Consider the following 24,324-nt stretch of genomic DNA (forward strand, 5'->3'; position numbering starts at 1 on the left):
TAAACAGCTGCAGCACCACACTAACTAGAAAGGCTGTTTTTTTGGTTTCCAGCCTTTTTAAATACACAATCAATGGTATAGGTGAAAAGGAAGTTTACAACATCAAATATGGTTTAAGAAGAAATACAATAAAGTCTATATTATTTTTTAAAAGATTAAGAAATAATTTACAAAAAGATATACTTTTATAACATGATCCATTTAAATAGCAAAAAAAGATATAATTCAGGTTTTAAAAAATCTGACTTACATATAATTTTTCAGAAATCCACATACTCTATGAATTGAGGGACACTTGCAGGTAAATACTAAGATTTCTTTATTTTGTAAAATGCCATATTTTGCATCTGCTGACTTCTGGCTGAGAGAAAGAATATAAATGGGTATGGTAGTTTACCCCCTGGCCAATGTGAAGTGTCATGTGACAGAGCACTTCTCTGGCCTAAAAGAGATGAGGGCTCAGAGTAGCCTTCCTCCCTACTCTCAGCTTTACTCCCTTAAACTTCCCTACTCTGCTATTTTGCAGAGACTAATCCCAAGAGAAAACTGAAAAAGACCGACTAAGCAATGTATGATTGCATGTGGGTACCCACCACCACCACCCCACACACGCAACCCTGCCGGGGGCATCCCCTGAATAACTAATCACCACCAGTTCTACTCTAGACAAGAAAGACTGATGCTTTAATGCAGTTTACTCAGCACAGTCATCTATGGCAACACGCACACATACAAGCACTTACATTCTTCTCTCCTTCCGTGACACGGGTTTCATAGCAATATGCCAAAAGGATATCAATCAAACTGTAGTACACTTGACGACAGGCTTTCTTGTCCAGCAGATAAGATTTATTGACAAATTTTCGTAGCTGATATTTCTCTTCTTCAGAAAAAGACACTAGAAGAAAACGCATTTAAAAATTAGATGTTTCATTCATTTTTGTAAATCCCCCAATGTGGAAGATTTGTCAAAATTAGAACTTTGATTATAGAAACTGAAATAAAAGTTATTTCTACTTAACTCTGGATATATAAATAACTTAAGTAGACGTCACAGTTTTAGTAAGAGCTGTGAGTCTGCTCAAATCCTAATAGGGCTGAATAAAGATTTTTTGAAATAATACCTAATCCTTAATTCCCAACCCTCCCTTTTTTGCTACACTGTTCTGTACTTAAGGTGTCTGAATGCCAGTTACTGACTTTAAAATTAAGATAACACATTTTGACAACAGAAAGCGCTAAAGTACACTGAAAATACTCATTATCCATTTGAAAGTTCTATACCAAGAAATAGGAATATTCCCAGATATTAATCAATTAAAATTGTTACATTTAAACTAAACTAAATTTCAATTCAAATTAATCCATTAAAATCTCATATTGTCTACCATATAAATCAAGTTTTACATATGACCACATCACATACATTAGACTTGTGGGACGAGACTGTTTCTTTACAACACGGTTCCTTTTTCCTTTTCTTCTTTTGCTTGGCACCCTCTCTCCACCTGAATATTCGTCAACAGCCTCTCACCCACTAAAAATCTAGTATATACCATTCCATAGTTTTCTCTACAGACATGTAATCATATACAGACACACAAGCATACATACTAGGGAGTTTGTACTTCCTACGCCCTCCCTTGACCCAAATAACTAGGTCATTTTTCTCCATCTAGCCCTTCTCACTCAACAATACCTCTGGCAAATCCCTAAAAGTCAACTGGTGTGTAACTAATTTTTGTAAAGGAGTATAATATTCCAAAACGTACCATGCTCTATCCAACCACTCCCCCTACTGATGGGCACTGACGTTGCTTCTAGCTTTCTGCCACTGCTAATAATGCTGCAATAAATATCCTTATCCTATGTCCTTGGATATTAGAGGCTTTATTTCCATAAAGTAGACTCTCAAGACTGGATTGACTGGGTTAAAAAAGTATCTGTTTTAGAAAGATACTTTACTTAAAGGCTACAATAACTCTCCTTTCTCACAGTCATGAATAGAAGTTCCTCTTCCTACACATACCTCCCACCTTCCCCTGGCAAGAAATGTAATAGCTTTTTTACAATCATTTCCAGGTTAATAAATTGAGTAGAGCAGGCAGAATTCCAAGATGACCTCCAATGAGTCATATCACTATGTGGGGATGGAGCTTGTGACTTGCATCTATCCAACAGAATATAGCCAGGCAATGGGACAGTCATTTCCATGATTACATTCCATTATTAGCAGACCAAAGCCAGGGACTCACCTGCTAGTTTTGAAGAAATGTCACACGGTGAAGTGAGAGAGCCTGTGAGAAGGCTATATGGCAGGGACCTGTAGGGGCCTCTAAGATCGAAGAGTGGCCCCCAGCTGACAGCCAGCAACAAAGTAGGGGCCTCAGTTCTGTATCTGCGAGGAACTAAATTCTGCCAACAATCATGTGAGACTGGAAGAAGACCTTGAGCTCCAGGAAACACAGCCTCCAACATTTGTTTTTAAAAAAAATAAGATGGGTATTTTTGGCTACAGCCTTGCAAGACCGTACACAGTGGACCCAGGTAAGCCAGGCCCAACTTCTGACTCGCGGAAACTGAGATCATGAACGTACACTGTGTGAAGCTTGTGATAATTTGTTATGCAGCAAAAGAGAACTAAAACGGTGACTTATCATTGTTATTTCACTTAGTATTTCTCCAAATGCTCAACTTTAAGCACTAGTTCCTTGGTTTGTAAGCAATCTGGATTTGCACTCTTATGAGTAACCCATTCGGATGTGTTTTGTCCAGTTTTTTCTTCCATTGGATGGCTTGTCTTGTCAAATTAAGAATCCTGTATATTATAGATATAAACCCTAATCATCTTTCCAAAGCTACCATATCTCTACAGACATGTAATCATATACAGACACACAAGCATACATACTAGGGAGTTTCTACTGACTTTGTTTATGGTACCTTTTGCCATTGAAGCATTTATTTTTCATGTAGTCAAATATGTCCATCTTTTTTTTTTTAAGACAATATTCTGGATTTATAGCTTTAGTTAAGGTTTCCCCAATCCTTGAATTGTACATGAAGTCTCTTTAAGATTAAATTATCCATTAAGTGGAGGTATAGCATCATAAATAAAGGTCCTCATCCTGGTCTTCACATTGAGTAGACTGAGGAAAACGAGGAAGAGGAAGGGTTGGTTTTCCTATCTCAGGGGTGGCAGAGGCAAAAGAAAATCCCCATATAAGCAGACCTATGCATTTCAAACATTTTTGTTCAAGGGTCAACTGGGTTTAATTTAAAATTTACTAGATTTAATCAATAAGACAGATAAACTGAGTGTTGATTGCCTCACTGGAGGACACATCTGAAGATTCCTTAATTTAAATAAAAGCTCTCAGTTCACTTTAAGCAATTTGATTTAAGGAAATGGCATGAAGGAATACACTCACTGCAGGAAGAAAGCATACCTGACAAAATATTTTAAGACTCCTGGTATTTAGCAAGAAGGTTTGAGACAGTATTCCCTTAGGTATGGTTTTTGAGATGTTCATTAATTTAGCTAATGGGAAAATGCCAGGTGTTCATGATATCTGACTAGAGAAATATCTTTATATCCTAGTTGACTAATAAAGATCCCTGCTCCCACATAATTCTCAATCACAAAGTAAGTTTGCCCAGAAACCATTTAGCAACATGTCAACTCTCCACATATTTATGCCTTCATTTTTAAGTAATCATACCTATCAATGCTTAATCATTTGTAAAAGTTGATCTAGGCAATGTAGGTTCTGATGTTACATTACGCACATGGAAGTGTTTCTACATTAGTCATTTTCAGTAACTGTGCACAGAAGAAAAACCTACTTGAATTATTCTTCTGAATTCTTGGATACTAGGAGCTGTTAGACTTTCCCTAAAACACTTCCACCTTTTACTGAGCATTTATAAGTTCCATTGTGGCCTACTTCATTAATAATACACAAATGCATTTAAATTCTGAAATTCAAGCAAAGAAATCAGAGATGATAAATAACAATAACAACAAACCAGGAAATCACTAGAGAAACCAAAAGTCTGAGCTCCCTAAGGCCTTTTTTATTAGAGCTATAAATCATATCACCCAAAGGGGAACTTGGGGGAAGTTTGCACACAATCAAGTCTAACCTAGCAGCAGTACTGGAAATAACTACAGATGCAGTGCCAACAATGCTTGGATGATTGCCACCATGAGTAACATTTGTCAAGCATTTATATGACTTAGCTACACTACAAAGCAGCTTTGCCATATAGTTCACAATGTTTTGGTTAATTATACTTTTAAAAACAATCTCCAGTGAAATAAAAGTCAGTTGAACTCAGTACATTTGAGGAGGAAACTGGTACTCGAGCATTGAAGCAAATGGCCGAGGACCACCTCCCAACATCAAAACGCCACCAATATGTCTGAAGGCTGCAAAGGGACTCTCATCAAAATGGAAAGATGTCTGCAAGGTAGTCACTTTTCTCTCCCAAATATTTTCTAATTTTGTTATTTTTAAATCCTCCCTTCCTCTCTAAATCCCCCTCCCAAACATCCCTCTTATCTAGGTCAACAATTAAATCACAAAGGATCTCGGTGCTCTCAGAGTAATGCACATCTGTCTATTACATTGTACATTCATTGGAACCAGATCAAGGGAACCAGAAAAAATTGTGCTGCATTCAAACCTTCAGCCTAAATGGGTAGCCCTGCAGTGCTACAACTTTCAAAGTTGACACTGACAGTTATCTCTACAAACACTGAAGGGCTCACTGGTGCCAAACAGGATGTCCCTGCTAGGAAGTTCATTGACTATAAATGTTATGTGGTGTCATAACATGCAATAACGTGCCAAGACTTTGGAGCTTCAGATTAACCACTGAAAGACAACATGGGAAATGCGGTAAGTTCATCCTCATGAAACCAGAGCTCAGGGGAAGCATAGCGTTTAACACTTCCATTTACAAGCCTTTGGGGAGGAAAATCTGGATCACTACAAAGCTGGAGAAAAGTCTCCCTGTTGTAACTCAGGGCTGTGATGAAAATGACAAGAATTACAACCAAGGGAGAAAGAGAGGGAGCAAAGTTCACCACCTAAGGCTTATCTGGAATTCAAAGCAATCTAGGTTAATATTTTATGATACAGAACAAATCGAAGGTACACCCCTCACCTGCACTGTTATATCTGCCTGGCAACACCTGATGAGGAGGTGTTAAACAGACAACAGCCCACAGCTATGACACAAGGAGGAAGAAGGCCAGAGAGGCAAAGAACAAAGAGGAAGAGGGGAAAAGGTACAGCAGCAGGCACCGCAGGTAAGCAGAAAACTGTGAGGTTTATTTCTTGGTTTATTTCTTTTCCCCCATATTTTATCCTGGCTCAACACACTTCAATTTATTCCTCCAATTCTGAATGCCTCAAATATTTGAACCAGAATTTTTTAAATGAGAGAGAAATTTTGTTAACAAGGAACCTTCCCTTAAAGCTTTCTAAATGTATAAAAATTGTAATTTCACAGAGAAACTAACCAACTCCTGGCTCTCCTGTGACTGATTTTACTCTATAATAATAATTTCTAACATTTACAGGATTTTAAATATAACGTTTCATTCAATCTCAGGACAACTCTGAGGTAGGTACAGGATTTCCACAGCAACCCAAAGGTGCAAGATCATATCGCAAGCATGTGGTGGAACAAGAAGTCCAACCCCAAGCCTACATTGAGTTTATATCTTATATTTGGTATTATTAGAAGAGACACTCTGTTCAACACAAAGCTCAAGTTCTTCTACCTTAGATCACATGTCCTTGCTATTTTTAAAGGTGGTTTTTAGAATGAATCATCATAATGGCTTTGCAGACTATGACTGTTCCTGATGCACCAGCCTGGCTATCAGCCATGGGTCAGATGAAGGGTCAGGAGGGCAGGTGGTTAAAAGGACTGGGTGGCTTGATCTCCTGCTAAAATTACACAGAGAAGACTAACTCAAAGCATTGCTGACACAGAAAACTGGACTGAGAATAAGCTACAATTTATCAAAGTAGAGCAAGTTAGAATTTAAATCAAAGGGAATGCCTTCTCTTGATTTTTAGGGCCACTAGCTCACCCTGGTGGACAGAAAACTCAACTACGCAACCATCAATTTTCTCCCACACCACTCATTAAAATACTGTGCAAAAATTAGGGAAACTGACTCAAACCAATTGATATACTAGATGATTTAAGTTTGCTCAAACTTTATGACCAGATCTATCTAGCATATACAGTTAACTATCTAAATTGTGTTAGCAATCCTAAACCTGAAAATGTGCCTATATATACATATAGAACGTGAGAAGTCTGAAAGCTGCTTAAACTCAAATATAAAAGTCAGGATTTGTTGAAAACGACAATAAATCTATAACAAGAGTCACTATAATGAGCTTCTGTGATGCACTAAAGCTAATCCTCTTTTTTCTAAAATATTATAGTAGCAATGTTTTGATCTGGTAGAAATCACCTAAACTTTAATAAAACTTAACCATAAAAATATTTATTACAATATTTATAGATATTTATTGAGTACCTTTGTATAACAGGCACTATACTAGACACTGAAAAAATAGCAGATAACAGTTTATTGCATTGATATGCAGAAAACAAAAAACTGTGATGCATTAGAGACCCTGCAGCTACTTCAGAATGAGTGGTCAAAGAAAGTCACTATATATATTATTTGCAACTGCAGAAAGCAGGAAATCACCCAAATGTCCACCAGTTGTAAACAGCCCAAATATCCATCAATCATGAAAAAAAATCCAACGGGATACTAGGTAATCATGAAAAGCTTCAAGTAGATCTGTACATACTGATATGGAAGATGTGCAACACACTACAAATTGAAAACAACAAGGTACGAATCGGGTATACGTGAGTCTATGTGTAGACATTTCTAAAAGCAACTATTTAGATGTGGGAATATATATTTCTCAAATATCCCCAAAATTACTAATAGTGATTACTTCTGGGAAGAGGAACTTGAGGTGGAAAAAGTCTATATTCCATTCAGTATTCTTCAGAATGTACATATGTGTGTATTCTTTCCATTTAAACATTGAAATTTTATTTTTAATATGTAAATAAAAGCCAAATCAGTGTGACAGAAAACATGGGTGTTCTTTCCTTGATCTGTCTGCAAATGTTATATTTCTAATGTATAGTCTTAATATATCAACGCTGTACTTAGACAAGGTGGTAATAACATGTCCATCTAGGTCTTTTCCCACCTGGGTCTTTTCCCCCCATTACTAATACTCAAATGTCCTTACCAAAGAAGAATGTTCATACCTCTTAAGCAGGTTATTGAGAAACTACAAATGTCCTGTGTGATCATATCCCTAAATTTAGGTTTTAAAAAATAATTAATTGTAAAAGAACTCCAATGATTCTAAAGGAAAACATACTTCAAAAGAATTTTCCAACACAAATAAGCCTAATTACTTAGTGGCATGTTCCAGTCAGAGGCAAAGACGTCATTTCCAAAACTAGCAATTCAAACTCATATTTTAACATTATAAGGCAATTACATCTATATGCTTAATAATATGGAAGGCAGTAAATGTGGTACATACACCATGAGATTTTAAAATGAAACAAATTAGCCGAATTTGAGTTTCTTACCTAATGCAGCATGATTTTCTTCCTCCTGACTCTTTTCCAAAAAGGCCTTCATTTTTGAATATTTGTCAATCCACCAAGGATTATATTTCAAAATCTGTTCAATCGCCTCATCTTCAAAAAAGTCAGCTCTAGGAAAAAACATTGAAAGAACTTATTATACTGGCTTTTACTTTTTAACATTTTATCTTAACTCATATTTGTACCAGAAATACAGATTTTTAATTCAAAGTACATTTCAAGGAAAGACTGAACACTATATTTACTTTCTTTGTAGTTACCAACCACAAACATAAGTTACTTATCGTAAAACAAAAGTAAGTATCTGATTAAAGGGATATATAAGATTTCTGATCTTTTTTGTTGTTGTTGTTAACTTTTTTAAAAAGAGATGGGTCTCACTCTGTCATTCAGGCTAGAGTACAGTAGCATGATCGCAGCTCACTGCAGCCTCAAACTCCTGGGGTCAAGCAATCCTCCTGTCACAGCCTCTCAAGCAGCTATGACTATAGGCACGTGCTACTGAGACTGGCTAATTTCTATTTTTTTTATAGAAACAGGGTCTTGCTTCCTTGCCCAGACAGGTCTTAAACTCTCAGCCTCAAGTGATCCTCCCACCACAGCCTCCCAAAGTGTGCTGGGATTACAGGCTTGACCCACTGTGTCCAACCTCTGATCTCTTTAAATAGAAGGTACGTAGAAGACTGGTCCTACCCTGAAGTCCCATCCCATATTCAATGATGTGAAATGAAGCAAATCTGAAGACACACTGGAATGAAATCTAGCACTTGTGCTAGGTCTGCAAGTACCACAGACTTCAGTAAAATTTCAATAAAGGAAAAAATTTTTGAACTCAACCAGCAAAGAAAAACAAGAAGATGAGTAGGAAATTCAGGATACTGCATCTCCGCAAAGACGCTAAAAGGGGCTACACACACACACACACACACACACACACACACCATTTTTGGCATGTGCACTCATATTTTCTACCAAGATATAATCTATTTTATTAAGATATGAATTTTAACAGTTCCTTAAATTACTGAAGAAGATAAAAGCAACATTTGTAGAGAACAGAAAGTTAATTTTCCTGTACTCTACATTCCTGTTTTAACTAGAAAAATAACAGCCACATTCAAAATATACCTCTCACTCTTAGAGGACACTTATTTAGAAATGATTCTATCTTGCATTCAAAGTTGGAAACTGGTATTCTTGGGAAAAGCATTAACAAAGTATAACTCAATGGTGAAAATTTTATTTATATTTTAGTTAACCAGAAACTCAAGGAATTGGTTGCTTTGATACACTGAATTTTCTAACTGATAGTTTTACAACCTTAGACACTTGAAGTTCCCTTTCAACTGAGATACTGAAATCGTTTAAAAATTAGAAAGATCACAGACAACTTACGGAGTTCTTTGTATGTTCCAGGCACTGCACTAAAAGCTTTGCATCCATTATTTCCTTGAATCTTCACACCATCACTATGAGCATGGGGTACTATTAATACCATCATTTTACAAAGGTAGAAACTGAGGCTCAGAAAAGTTTTGTAGCTTGGCCAAGTTCAGAGAACAAGTAAAAAGCATAGCTAGGATGTAGACCTACTTAACTCTTACTCCAGATTCCAAGCTCTTAACCAAATAAATATTCCATTTTTATATAGGAGGAAATAAAGTACATATTAGACAAAACTGAACAGCTAATATCTTGAAATAGGAATTGTCAGTAACGATTTCTGACAGGTGCACAGACATGTGAGACTAAGACAAAATAGCTGCTTCATAAACTAATCCTGCTAAGCCTATTTTCTTCTTAGCTATCTCTTTCTCCTTAAAGTGAAGGAACTCTTTTGAATTGAGGTTCTACTATAACCTCATCCACAAATCAGAACGTGAGCTTTTTTCCAGGAAATGAATTTTAAATGGATAAACAATAATCAATGACTAACATGCTAAATAAGTCATTCATTCAACAGAAAGTATTGACATTGTGCCACGTTCCATGTTCCATGTTAGGCACTAGGGTTCCACTGCTGACAAGACACAGACAGTCCTGGCCCTCACACAACTTACAATCCCATGGGAGAGTCAAACAATTACAATATAGCAAAATGCTATGACATAACAGCAGTGTAAGATTCTAGGGCAAAATAAATTAGAATGACAGGCAAGGACCCTGGAGGATATAATATCTAAACCAACGGTGGAATGACAATGAACAGTTAACCAGAGGAAGAGGGGTAGGAGAGAGTATTCTGTGATGAAAAACTGGTTGGCAAAGGCTAGAAAACAAGAAGGCACATTTAAGGGGAAAAAAAGTCGAAAGAAGCTGAAAATAATATAGTGGCAACCACCTTGTAAGCCATATCTAAGAAATCTCAAAGATTATCCCTACCAACTAAACACTTAAAAGCTTTGCACATAGGGGAATGACACTGGCATGGTTTAGAAACATCACTCTTATTGCAGCCTGGAGAATGATTTAAAGGGAGAAAGTCTGGAGAAGCAGACATAATGGTGGCCTAGAATAACATAGTGGCAGTAGACACACAGCAAAGTGGATGAATCTGACCTACATGTAGATGGCAGAACCCTCAGGATGCAGGGAACGAGGAGCTCAAGGAGTGAAAAATGACACAGAGAATTCTGGCCTCCATAACTCAGTGGACAACAGTGTCCTTCATTGAGACAGGGACATAGGAGGGAAGCTAACAGATATGAGTGAGAAATAAAGACCCCTGCTTGGGATAGGTTGAGTCTGACATGCCTTTTCTTAGGATTTACAAACATCCCGTCCAATAGGTAGGTGGACATACAAGTCTGATGCTCAAGAGAGAGATATGGGAGTCATAAGCAGTTAAACCAAGAGGAGGATAAAATTGCCCAGGAAGAACTGGCACAGTGAGAGAAAAGGGCCTTGGACACCACAGCACGGAGGACACCAAAGGCAAAGAGTAGAGGAGCCCATCTGAAAAGATGCTGTTTTCCTCCCCAAGGGACCACGATGAAGGGAAAAAGAAAACTGGCTTGGAAACATGGTATTTCTACCACCTCCATCCCCCTCCCCACCAAAAACACCTCCAAAATGTTTGATTATTTTGAGTAAAATTTCACTAACACAGTCCTAGTAATCCAAACTGTGCTGGTCTATGCTTGACATTGTCCATGAATTAAGAGTTTCATGAACAAGCGCTGATGGTGACTAATATTTTACTTTTCATAATAAATTACTTCCAAGTTTTGTCTGTTTTTTCATTTGAGATCTCAATTTTTTTTCAAGATTTTTAAGGTCACAAATTGAACAAGCATTCACTGAATGCCCTCTACGTGCGTCGTCAGGAAGATGAAGATCTGTAAAATTCACTTCCTGCCCTTAAAGACTCCACAATTTAATGAGAACCAGGTACACAAATACAGAACATTATAAAACAATGTGGTAAAAACAAGATAAACTGTAACAGGGGAGCACTGAGGTGGGCTTCCTAAGCCAGTCTAACAGGGCGAGTGCATGGGAGAAACAATGAGCCTAGTCTGAAGAGATAAGAACCACTATTCAGGCAATGTGGGGTCAGGGGAAATAAATGGCAAAGGGATACGATGATAAAAGGAAACATATGAGAAGCAGTGTGGGCTGGGCGTGATGGCTCATGTCTGTAATTACAACACTTTGGGAGGCCAAGGTGGGTGAATCACGTGAGGTCAGGAGTTTGAGACCAGCCTGGCCAACATGGTGAAACCCTATCTCTATTAAAAACACAAAAGTTAGCCAGGCATGGTGGTGCAGGCCTGTAAGCTCAGCTACTCAGGAGGCTGAGGTGGGAGAATCACTTGAACCTGGGAGGCAGAGGCCATGGTGAGCTGAGATCGCACCACTGCACTACAACCTAGGCAACAGAGCAAGACTCCGTCTCAAAAAAAAAGAGAGAAAAGCAGTGTGGTACAGGTGGGGAAATGCAAACATTCATCATTGTTGAGGCGTAAAACGTGAGCAGGGAGTGGCAAAAGTGAAGCTACAGAAGTAGGCAGGGTCCAGATCACAGAGAACTTGCAGTGACACACAAAGGAGTTAAGTACTTTAAGCAGAAGAGCATCAAGGACAGGGTTCAGCAGATTTTCATTTTCAGCATGTAAGACATCATACTAATGGTTCATGGTTGATGGATCTGAAGTAGCCCGGACTAGCAGCAGAGATGCCAGTTAGGCAGTTAGTGAGTGCTGCACTAAACCAGACACAGATGAGGGCCAGAAATTGATGAAATGGAAAAAAAAATGGAAAAAAAAAATACTACAGAGATGAATGGTACAACTTCAGAATTGATTGAATGTGTGGGATAAGAGAGAAAGCAAAGATGAATCCCCGCTTTCTAATCTGGGTGACTAGAGTGAAAAATGGGGCATCAACCAAGTTAGAAAATTCACAAAGACTTTAGAGGTAAAATGATGAGTTCAATTTTGGACATGTTGAAACAGAGAAGTCAGTGGGATACCGAGTCTCTCTCTAACCCTTCAATCTGCTTCTTCCTCATAGCACTTAATCAAAATAAAAATAGTGTCTACTTCCTCCACTACAATGGAAGTCCCATGGACAACACAGAGATTGAGATCTTGCCATATGCACCACGGTGTCCTTAGTATCTGTGACACTGCTTAGCATGTAGTTCATTCAGACAAATATTTGTTGAACAAATAAATACATAAATGAAAGAATGGATACATAAAATTGTATTCTAATGCTTTTTCTCAAGTTCTATGTTTTGAATTGAGAGCCACCTCAGAAGCATGTGATCCTGCTCCCAGTCTTCCAATTACTATTTATTGTCTTAATATCCACTCAATAAATCCAAGAGTTTAATCAATATACCATCTTCTTTCACAAATTTAGAGTAATGAAAAATTATCGCAATTTAAAACGGTACCACAAATGGTATAAGATCATTTTTGTCCCTTTTCTTATCTCACAGATGTTTAGAACACTGACTAAATTCTTGTGCTTCCTTCCAAAGAAAGAGGCAAGATTTTAAGACCTTATTAATGTAAAATGTATGCCAACAATTTAAAAACTATTGGGGAAGAAGAAAACCAAACATTATCAGCAAGAGAAATATGAATACTTGGCTATAATAATAAGCAATGAGGAATGACTATTAAGAAATGCTAGGCCGGGCACAATGCCTCAAGCCTGTAATCCCAGCACTTTGGGAGGCCGAGATGGGCAGATCACGATGTCAGGAGATCGAGACCATCCTGGCTAACATGGTGAAACCCCGTCTCTACCAAAAAATACAAAAAATTAGTTGGGCGCGGTGGCGGGCACCTGTAGTCCCAGCTACTCGGGAGGCTGAGGCAAGAGAATGGCGTAAATCCAGGAGGCGGAGCTTGCAGTGAGCTGAGATCTGGCCACTGCACTTCAGCCTGGGCGACAGAGCGAGACTCCGTCTCAAGAAAAAAAAAAAAAAAAAAAAGAAATGCTTCAAGAGGGTGGTTCCATGATGGGTGGTTCCATGATGGCCAAATAGGAACAGCTCCAGTCTACAGCTCCCAGCGTGAGTGACACAGAAGACAGGTGATTTCTGCATTTCCAACTGAGGTACCAGGTTCATCTCACTGGGGTTTGTTGGACAGTGGGTGCAGCCCACCGAGCATAAGCCAAAGCAGGGCGAGGCATCTCTCACCCGGGAAGCACAAGGGGTCAGGGAATTCCCTTTTCCTAGCCAAGGGAAACTGTGACAGACAGCACCTGGAAAATCGGGTCACTCCGACCCTAATACTGCGCTTTTCCAACAGTCTCAGCAAATGGCACACCAGGAGATTATATCCCCGAGTTTGGCTCGGAGCATCCCACGCCCACGGAGCCTTGCTCATTGCTAGCTAAGCAGTCTGAGATCGAACTGCAAGGCAGCAGAGAGGCTGGCGGAAGGGCACCCGCCACTGCTGAGGCTTGAGTAGGTAAACAAAGCGACCAGGAAGCTCGAACTGGGTGGAGCCCACCGCAGCTCAAGGAGGCCTACCTGCCTCTGTAGACTCCACCTTTGGGGGCAGGGCATAGCCTAACAAAAGGCAGCAGAAACCTCTGCAGACTTAAATGTCCCCATCTGACAGCTTTGAAGAGAGTAGCGGTTCTCCCAGCACAGGGTTTGATATCTGAGAATGGGCAGACTGCCTCCTCAAGTTGGTCCCTGACCCCCAAGTAGCCTAATTGGGAGGCACCCCCCAGTAGGGTCAGACTGACACCTCACATGGCCGGGTACCCCTCTGAGACGAAGCTTCCAGAGGAATGATCAGGCAGCAACATTTGCTGTTCAGCAATATTCACTGTTCTGCAGCCTCCGCTGCTGATACCCAGGCAAACAGGATCTGGAGTGGACCTCTAGCAAACTCCAACAGACATGCAGCTTAGGGTCCTGACTGTTAAAAGGAAAACTAACAAACAGAAAGGATGTCCACACCCAAATCCCATCTGTACGTCACCATTATCAAATATCAAAGGTAGATAAAACCACAAAGATGGGAAAAAAAACAGAGCAGAAAAGCTGAAAATTCTAAAAATCAGAGCACCTCTCCCCCTCCAAAGGAACGCAGCTCCTCGCCAGCAATGGAACAAAGCTGGACGGAGAATGACTTTGATGAGTTGAGAGAAGGAGGCTTCAGACGATCAAACTTCTCCAAGCTAAAGGAATAAGTTCAAACTCATCGCAAAGAAGCTAAAAACCTTGAAAAAACATTAGATGAATGGCTAACTAGAACAAACAGCATAGAGAAGACCTTAAATGACCTGATGGAGCTGAAAACCATGGCACAAGAACTACATAACAAATGCACAAGCTTCAGTAGCTGATTCGATCAACTGGAAAAGGGTATCAGTGATTGAAGATCAAATAAATGAAATGAACCAAGAAGAGAAGTTTAGAGAAAAAAGAGTAAAAAGAAACAAACAAAGCCTCCAAGAAATATGGGACTATGTGAAAAGACCAAATTTACGTCTGATTGGTGTACCTGAAAGTGACGGGGAGAATGGAACCAAGCTGGAAACCACTCTGCAGGATATTATCCAGGAGAACTTCCCCAACCTAGCAAGGCAGGCCAACATTCGAATTCAGGAAATACAGAGAACGTCACAAAGGTACTCCTTGAGAAGAGCAACTCCAAGACACATAATTGTCAGATTCACCAAAGTTGAAATGAAGGAAAAAATGTTAAGGGTAGCCAGAGAGACAGGTCGGGTTACCCACAAAGGGAAGCCCATCAGACTAATAGCGGATCTCTCAGCAGAAGCTCTACAAGGCAGAAGAGAGTGGGGGCCAATATGCAACATTCTTAAAGAAAAGAATTTTCAACCCAGAATTTCATATCCAGCCAAACTAAGCTTCATAAGTGAAGGAGAAATAAAATCCTTTACAGACAAGCAAATGCTGAGAGATTTTGTCACCACCAGGCCTGCCCTACAAGAGCTCCTAGGAAGCACTAAACATGGGAAAGAACAACCGGTACCAGCCACTGCAAAAACATGCCAAATTGTAAAGACTCGATGCTAGGAAGAAATTGCATCAACTAATGAGCAAAATAACCAGCTAACATCATAATGACAGGATCAAATACACACATAACAATGTTAATCTTAAATGTAAATGGGCTAAATGCCCCAATTAAAAGACACAGACTGGCAAATTGGATAGAGTCAAGACCCACCAGTGTGCTGTATTCAGGAGACACATCTCACGTGCAGAGACACACATAAGCTCAAAATAAAGGGATGGAAGAAGATCTACCAAGCAAATGGAAAACAAAAAAAGGCAGGAGTTACAATCCTAGTCTCTGATAAAACAGACTTTAAACCAACAAAGATCAAAAGAGACAAAGAAGGCCATTACATAATGGTAAAGGGATCAATTCAACAAGAAGAACTAACTATCCTAAATACATATGCACCCAATACAGGAGAACCCAGATTCATAAAGCAAGTCCTTAGAGACCTACAAAGAGACTTAGATTCCCATACAATAATAATGGGAGATTTCAACACCCCACTGTCAACATTAGACAGATCAACAAGACAGAAGGTTAACAAGGATATCCAGGACTTGAACTCAGCTCTGCGCCAAGCAGACCTAATAAACATCTACAGAACTCTCCACCCCAAATCAATAGAATAGACATTCTTCTCAGCACCATGTCGCACTTACTCCAAAACTGACCACATAGTTGGAAGTAAAGCACTCCTCAGCAAATGTAAAAGAACAGAAATTATAAGAAACTGTCTCTCAGACCACACTGCAATCAAACTAGAACTCAGGATTAAGAAACTCACTCAAAACCACTCAACTACATGGAAACTGAACAACCTGCTCCTGAATGACTACTGGGTACATAACGAAATGAAGGCAGAAATAAAGATGTTCTTTGAAACCAACGAGAACAAAGACACAACATACCAGAATCTCTGGGACACATTTAAAGCAGTGTGTAGAGGGAAATTTACAGCACTAAAATGCCCACAAGAGAAAGCAGGAAAGATCTAAAATTGACAGCCTAACATCACAATTAAAAGAAGTAGAGAAGCAAGAGCAAACACATTCAAAAGCTAGCAGAAGGCAAGAAATAACTAAGATCAGAGCAGAACTGAAGGAGATAGAGACACAAAAAACCCTCCAAAAAAATCAATGAATCCAGGACCTGGTTTTTTGAAAAGATCAACAAAATTGATAGACCGCTAGCAAGACTAATAAAGAAGAAAACAGAGAAGAATCAAATAGACGCAATAAAAAATGATAAAGGGGATATCATCACCAATCCCACAGAAATACAAACTACCATCAGAGAATACTATGAACCCCTCTACGCAAATAAACTAGAAAATCTAGAAGAAATGGATAAATTAGGCCGGGCGCGGTGGCTCACGCCTGTAATCCCAGCACTTTGGGAGGCCGAGGCGGGCGGATCACAAGGTCAGGAGATCGAGACCACGGTGAAACCACGTCTCTACTAAAAATACAAAAACTTAGCCGGGCGCAGTGGCGGGCGCCTGTAGTCCCAGCTACTCAGGAGGCTGAGGCAGGAGAATGGCGTAAACCCAGGAGGCGGAGCTTGCAGTGAGCCGAGATCGCGCCACTGCACTCCAGCCTGGGCGACAGAGCGAGACTCCGTCTCAAAAAACAAACAAACAGAAATGGATAAATTCCTGGACACATACAATCTCCCAAGACTAAACCAGGAAGAAGTTGAATCCCTGAATAGACCAACAACAGGCTCTGAAATTGAGGCAATAATTAATAGCCTACCAATCAAAAAAAGTCCAGGACCAGACAGATTCACAGCCGAATTCTACCAGAGGTACAAGGAGGAGCTGCTACCACTCCTTCTGAAACTATTCCAATCAACAGAAAAAGAGAGAATCCTCCCTAACTCATTTTATGATGCCAGCATCATCCTGATACCAAAGCCTGGCAGAGACACAACAATAAAAAAAAGAATTTTAGACCAATATCCCTGATGAACATCGATGCGAAAATCCTCAATAAAATACTGGCAAACCGAATCCAGCAGCACATCAAAAAGCTTATCCACCATAACCAAGTGGGCTTCATCCCCGGGATGCAAGGCTGGTTCAACATATGGAAATCAATAAACGTAATCCATCGTATAAACAGAACCAAAGACAAAAACCACATGATTATCTCAATAGATGCAGAAAAGGCCTTTGACAAAATTCAACAGCCCTTTATGCTAAAAAACTCTCGATAAATTAGGTATTGATGGGACGTATCTCAAAATAATAAGAGCTATTTATGACAAACCCACAGCCAATATCATACTGAATGGGCAAAAACTGGAAGCATTCCCTTTGAAAACTGGCACAAGACAGAGATGTCCTCTCTCACCACTCCTATTCAACATAGTGTTGGAAGTTCTGGCCAGGGCAATCAGGCAGGAGAAAGAAACAAAGGGTATTCATTAGGAAAAGAGGATGTCAAACCATCTCTATTTGCAGATGACATGATTGTATATTTAGAAAACCCCATCGTCTCAGCCCAAAATCTCTTAAGCAACTTCGGCAGTCTCAGGATACAAAATCAGTGTGCAAAAATCACAAGCATTCTTATACACCAATAAAAGACAAACACAGAGCCAAATCATGAGTGAACTCCCATTCACAATTGCTTCAAAGAGAATAAAATACCTAGGAATTCAACTTGCAAGGGATGTGAAGGACCTCTTCAAGGAGAACTACAAACCACTGCACAACGAAATAAAAGAGGACACAAACAAATGGAAGAACATTCCATGTTCGCGGACAGGAAAAATCAGTATCATGAAAATGGCCATACTGCCCAAGGTAATTTATAGATTCAATGCCATCCCCATCAAGCTACCAATGACTTTCTTCACAGAATTGGAAAAAACTACTTTAAAGTTCATATGGAACCAAAAAAGAGCCTGCATTGCCAAGACAATCCTAAGCCAAAAGAACAAAGCTGGAGGCACCATGCTACCTGACTTCAAACTATACTACAAAGCTACAGTAACCAAAACAGCATGGTACTGGTACCAAAACAGAAGTATAGACCAATGAAACAGAACAGAGCCCTCAGAAATAATACCACACATCTACAACCATCTGATCTTAGACAAACCTGACAAAAACAAGAAATGGAGACAGGATTCTCTATTTCATAAATGGTGCTGGAAAAACTGGCTCACCATATGTAGAAAGCTGAAACTGGATCCCTTCCTTACACCTTATACAAAAATTAATTCAAGATGGATTAAAGACTTAAATGTTAGACCTAAAACCATAAAAACCCTAGAAGAAAACCTAGGCAATACCATTCAGGACATAGGCATGGGCAAGGACTTCATGACTAAAACACCAAAAGCAATGGCAACAAAAGCCAAAATTGACAAATGGGATCTAATTAGACTAAAGAGCTTCTGCACAGCAAAAGAAACTCCCATCAGAGTGAACAGGCAACCTACAGAATAGGAGAAAAATTTTCCAATCTACTCATCTGACAAAGGGCTAATATCCAGAATCTACAAAGAACTTAAACAAATTTACAAGAAAAAAACAACCCCATCAAAAAGTGGGCAAAGGATATGAACAGACACTTCTCAAAAGAAGACATTTATGCAGCCAACAGACGCATGAAAAAATGCTCAACATCACTGGCCATCAGAGAAATGCAAATCAAAACCACAATGAGATACCATCTCACACCAGTTAGAATGGAGATCATTAAAAAGTCAGGAAACAACAGGTGCTGGAGAGGATGTGGAGAAATAGGAACACTTTTACTCTGTTGGTGGGACTGTAAACTAGTTCAACCATTGTGGAAGACAGTGTGGCGATTCCTCAAGGATCTAGAATTAGAAATACCATTTGACCCAGCCATCCCATTATTGGGTATATACCAAAAGGATTATAAATCATGCTGCTATAAAGACACATGCATGCGCATGTTTATTGCGGCACTATTCACAATAGCAAAGACTTGGAACCAACCCAAATGTCCATCAGTGATAGACTGGATTAGAAAATGTGGCACATATATACCATGGAATACTATGCAGCCATAAAAAAGGATGAGTTTGTGTCCTTTGTAGGGACACGGATGCAGCTGGAAACCATCATTCTCAGCAAACTATCACAAGAATAGAAAACCAAACACCGCATGTTCTCACTCATAGGTGGGAATTGAATAATGAGATCACTTGGACACAGGAAGGGGAACATCACACACCAGGACCTGTCATGGAGTAGGGAAGGGGGGAGGGATAGCATTAGGACATATACCTAATGTAAATGACGAGTTAATGGGTGCAGCACACCAACATGGCACATGTATACATACGTAACACACCTTCATGTTGTGCACATGTACCCTAGAACTTCAAGTATAATAAAAAAAAAAAAAAGAAATGCTTCAAGATGCTGTCAACATATTTTAGTGTAAAACTAATACCCCAAAAGAATTACAAATAAGAAATGGATAATAAAAAACAATAAACATTTATGGATCATCTGTGATATGCCGATCACTGTAGTGGGCTGCAAAACATGCCAAAAAAAAAAAAAAAAAAACAGATTATACCTAAATAACATCCAGATTTTACAATAAAAGACTTTTAAATAACAATCTAAAATCATATATATGCCTTTGAAATGTATAATTTTTTCTTTACAATCAATTGACTTCACTGTGTTCTGCTTAGGCTGAAATTAAAATTCGTTTTTCTAAAGCCCCCCAAATCCTGACAACATGAGGAAACACTATGACTTGTAAAGACAAAGTCAAACAACTTACAAATAGGTAATATTATATACATTATTGATTATCCTAATATATACATTATGTGTTACAAGTGTATATTATAATGTATTATCTACACGGTGATAGTAATTTAAAGTGAGTCTTTTTTTCTCCACTGTTTTAACCACTAACAACAACAAAAGCACTGAGCTAAAAAAATTTTTAATTAAAAATTTAAAAGCATTTTAGTTGCATTTCATTTAATATTAATACATTTGGATGAGTCAGGTAATATTACGCTAATATTATATATATTATGTATTACATGTGTATATTGCAATGTATTATCTGCATGGTAGATGGTAATTTAAAGTGAGCCTTTTTTTCTCCACTGTTTTAACCACTAACAACAAGAAAAAAGCACTAAGCTAAAAAAAAGAATTTTTAGTTAAAAATTCAAAAGAATTTTAGTTGCATTTCATTTCATATTAACACATTTGGGTGAGTCAGTCAGCTAATAATGAGTAGTAACACAAAAATTACACTGAGCCAAAGTCTTACTGCTATCAGAAAAGTCACAAAGAATCTTTACCTCATGACTCCCACTCTCCTCACTTAGCCCATAACTAAATTTAAACCATTCCTGTAAGAACTGTTCTTTGAGAAGTGGAAAGAATATTTCATGCATAGCATTAAAGAAAATGAGCTTCTGGATAAAAACACACAGAAGACGGAGAAAAATAAGGGCTGCTTATAATATCACACTGCTAACTATAAATTCCAATTTCCTAATTCTCTCAGGCCATAGTTATTCTTCTAGTTTTGGAAGAGAGGAGATAGGCAATTCTTCTAATTAAGCTCCCTCCCACTTGAAATTTCAGTCTTGTAAAGCTCACTCTGTTTTTATGCTAGCCTGAGAAATTTGCTGACAATGAAATTTCCACTTTAAATATTCAGCATGATTTTAAATGGGTTTCTTCAAATTACTCTTCAGTGGACCTTTAAAACCACAATTGGAGAGATAAAGGTAATTAGAAATAGCAATGTAAATGGAGTTCAATCTCTCAGATGTCCTCCAAAATGTAACATCCCCTGCTCTTACCCAGTTTCCCTTAGGATGTTAAACAGTTCAACCATTTATCATTACACATCACTCATTCCATTTGCACATCACAAGATATATCCCTGCCATTCCAATTAGTATCCTACTGTGTCACAGGAGATAGAATGTTAATCACAAGAGCTACAGCAGTTAAACTGAAATAGTGTACATGAAAAGGATATACAAAATGACAAATGGAGAGACTCTTTTCAAGTCTTGGCCAAGCCACTTAGTAGTAGTGTGACCTTGAGCAAGTCCCTTAACCTCCTCTCCTCATCTGTTGTGAAAACTGAATAATTACATGAGTGCACTTTATAAGCTGCAGGTACTATACCAATATAATGAGATACAATGATTATAGCTATATATGTAAGCTAAAAAAATCTTGACCCAGAATAATAATTGAGGTCTACATCAACCTAAAACACTCATTCTCCATGCATCCTAATAGAGCCATGTGTCCAAGAGAGGTCAAGCAACAATCCTTGGAAGAAATGCTGCTATCCTGGCCAGCGGGAGGTATCACAATCTCTCAGGTCATCATGTACCTATCTGTTAATTAGATAAGTTCTTTACGCAAATGTAAGCCTGATGGAGACACATTATAACCAAAAACACAATTAATGCCAGTGGGAAATACAGCAAAACTTCAAATTAAATTCTATTTATACTCTACCACAAAGTATAGTTACTTGTTCACTGGAAACATACCATTGATTACAAGGGCTAGTGGATGAAAGCATTAGGAAGATCCTGGGATCAGCCAAGAAATATAGTACAGGTACATTCAAATTCTTAAAGAAACTGAAACATACTTTCACTTATGCATACCGTTAATCACAACCAAAAGCTTACTTAAAAGAAGTGTAACAGTCTCATGAATTCAGTATTTTTTATATATTTTTTTTTGAGATGAAGTCTCGCTCTGTCGCCCAGGCTGGAGTGCAGTGGCGCAATCTCGGCTCACTGCAAGCTCCACCTCCCGGGTTTACGCCATTCTCCTGCCTCAGCCTCCCTACTAGCTGGGACTAGTAGGTGCCCGCCACCACACCCGGCTAGTTTTTTTTGTATTTTTTAGTAGAGACGGGGTTTCAGCGTGTTAGCCAGGATGGTCTCAATCTCCTGACCTTGTGATCCGCCCGTCTCGGCCTCCCAAAGTGCTGGGATTACAAGTGTGAGCCACCGCGCCCGGCCTCAGTATTATATTTTTAAGCCTGGCAAGAAAAAAACTAAAAAGTATGTTAGAAGAGTTCTCTGTTGCTAAGATGAACAACTTGAGATATAAGAGGCAACATCTTACAAAGACTACAGAGATACAACAGTTGTAGGTTAATTCAAACGTCCATTAAGGTCTTCAGTCTTCAATAGTTTCTAGAATCCAAAACGCACATCCCTAGCAGAGTTAAAAAGATACTCAAAAATTTTAAAATAAATGTCAAGTAAATTATTTAATCCTCAAAAACCTCATTACTCACAGATAATGATCAGGATCAAACTTGGCCAGCTCAGCAGCCAGGCGCTTCTGTCTTCGTTCAGCTGCAGGGGTGAAATCTGGATTCTTAATATCAATAACATCATTCAATTCATCCTGAGGACACCCAGAAAAGAAATAATTGCTATCTCCTATTTTTAGCATTTAAAACTCAAATTTTATACAAAATGCCAAAGCACAGGAAGAACCTAACTGATCAGTAAACCATGATGCCACCTGTGACATTTAGATTCAAATCCAACAAATGTTTAAGCACCTACTACTTGGTAAGCCCTGTGAGATCTTTCTCATAACTTATCTCATTTAATCCTTACAACAAACAAGCTGACTGACAGATATTAAGGCTATAAAAGTTTAACATAAAAAACAGAATGGAATAAACCCCTACAAGCAAGCAGGAACACTTAATTCAACATCCATTTCCCCATTTACACCTAGATATTTGAAAGTTATTAACGTAGAGTGGCTTGATTTTCAGACATCTACACATAGTCTCTTCTTTCTTCCTATAGTCTAGCTCAGCTGGCCTAAAGAAGCATTACCATACAGACAATATCCCTTATACGAAATGCTTGGGATCACAGTGTTTTGGATCTTGAATATTTCTAAATTCTGGAATACCTGCATTATACCAGTTCATCAGGCCCATTCCAATAATCCCAAATGCGAAATGCTCCAAAGAGTATTTCCTTTGAGGGCCATGTTTGTGCTCAAAAAGTTTTAGATTTTGGATCATTTCAGATTTCAGATCCTGTAAAAGACTACATACAAGCTGAGCATGATGGCTCACACCTGTAATCCAAGCACTTTGGGAGGCCAAGGCGGGTAGACTGCTTGAGTCCAGGAATTCGAACTACCCTGGGCAACACAGCGAAACCCCATCTCTCAAAAAATACAAAAATTAGCCAGGCCTGGTGGTTCACGCTGGTAGTCCCAGTTACTCGAGAGGTGGAGGTGGGAGGATGGCTTGAGCCCAGGAGATGGAGGCTGCAGTGAGCCAAGATCATGGCACTGCACTCCAGCCTGTGCAACAGAGCCAGACTCTATGAGAGAGAGAGAGAAAGAGAGAGAGAGAGATTATAGGCTCATGCCTATAATCCCAGCACTCTGGGAGGCCAAGGCAAGCGGATCACGAGGTCAGAAGATCGAGACCATCCTGGCTAACATGGTGAAACCTCGTCTCTACTAAAAATACCAAAAATTAGCCGGGCATGGTGGCAGGTGCCTGTAGTCCCAGTTACATGGGAGGCTGAAGCAGGAGAATGGCATAAACCCAGGAGGCGGAGCTTGCAGTGAGCCAACATCATGCCACTGCACTCCAGCCTGGGCGACAAAGCGAGACTCCGTCTCAAAAAATAAAATAAAATAAAATAAAGCAGCTCTTTTCCTCTCTCCTCTTCCCCCTGGCCTCCAGATTCAGGGCCTCCACATATAGTCATGCAACATGTACACAGCACAACGTGAGTGTTCTATGGCAGTGCAAGCCCCACCCAGGCTTGTTCTATGCACAGTCACATGCAGCAGCCCTGTTCAAACTGGACCCTAAAAAGAAACAGAAACAAACTAAAAGCCAAGGTAGCTTGGGGTTTAGAAGTAGAAGGCATCAATCAACCAAACGGAAGAAAGAGGATAAGAAGTGTTCAACTACAGCAGGAAAAAAAGGTTCCTTTTTCTCTTTTTTTTTTTTTTTTTTTTGTGAGACAGAGTCTCGCTCTGCCGCCCAGGCTGGAGTGCAGTGGCGTGATCTTGGCTCACTGCAAGCTCCGCCTCCCGGGTTCACGCCATTCTCCTGCCTCAGCCTCCCGAGTAGCTGGGACT

General features: G+C 39.2%; 1 protein-coding gene across 3 annotated transcripts in view; it reads right to left on the reverse strand.

The window, feature by feature from the left end:
- Positions 1–24,324, reverse strand: part of SHQ1 (SHQ1, H/ACA ribonucleoprotein assembly factor) — a 267,911-nt gene that overhangs the window by 230,977 nt on the left and 12,610 nt on the right. For all 3 annotated transcript variants that reach the window (XM_074032735.1, XM_005547620.4, XM_074032736.1), the window contains exons 5-7: positions 22,490–22,602; positions 7,663–7,790; positions 744–898 (exon numbers count right to left, since the gene is read on the reverse strand). In XM_074032735.1, coding sequence (XP_073888836.1) covers positions 744–898; positions 7,663–7,790; positions 22,490–22,602 — 396 coding nt within the window. The remainder of the gene's footprint in view (positions 1–743; positions 899–7,662; positions 7,791–22,489; positions 22,603–24,324) is intronic.

Source organism: Macaca fascicularis, chromosome 2 (assembly GCF_037993035.2).
Source record: "Macaca fascicularis isolate 582-1 chromosome 2, T2T-MFA8v1.1".
Lineage (NCBI taxonomy): Eukaryota > Metazoa > Chordata > Mammalia > Primates > Cercopithecidae > Macaca > Macaca fascicularis.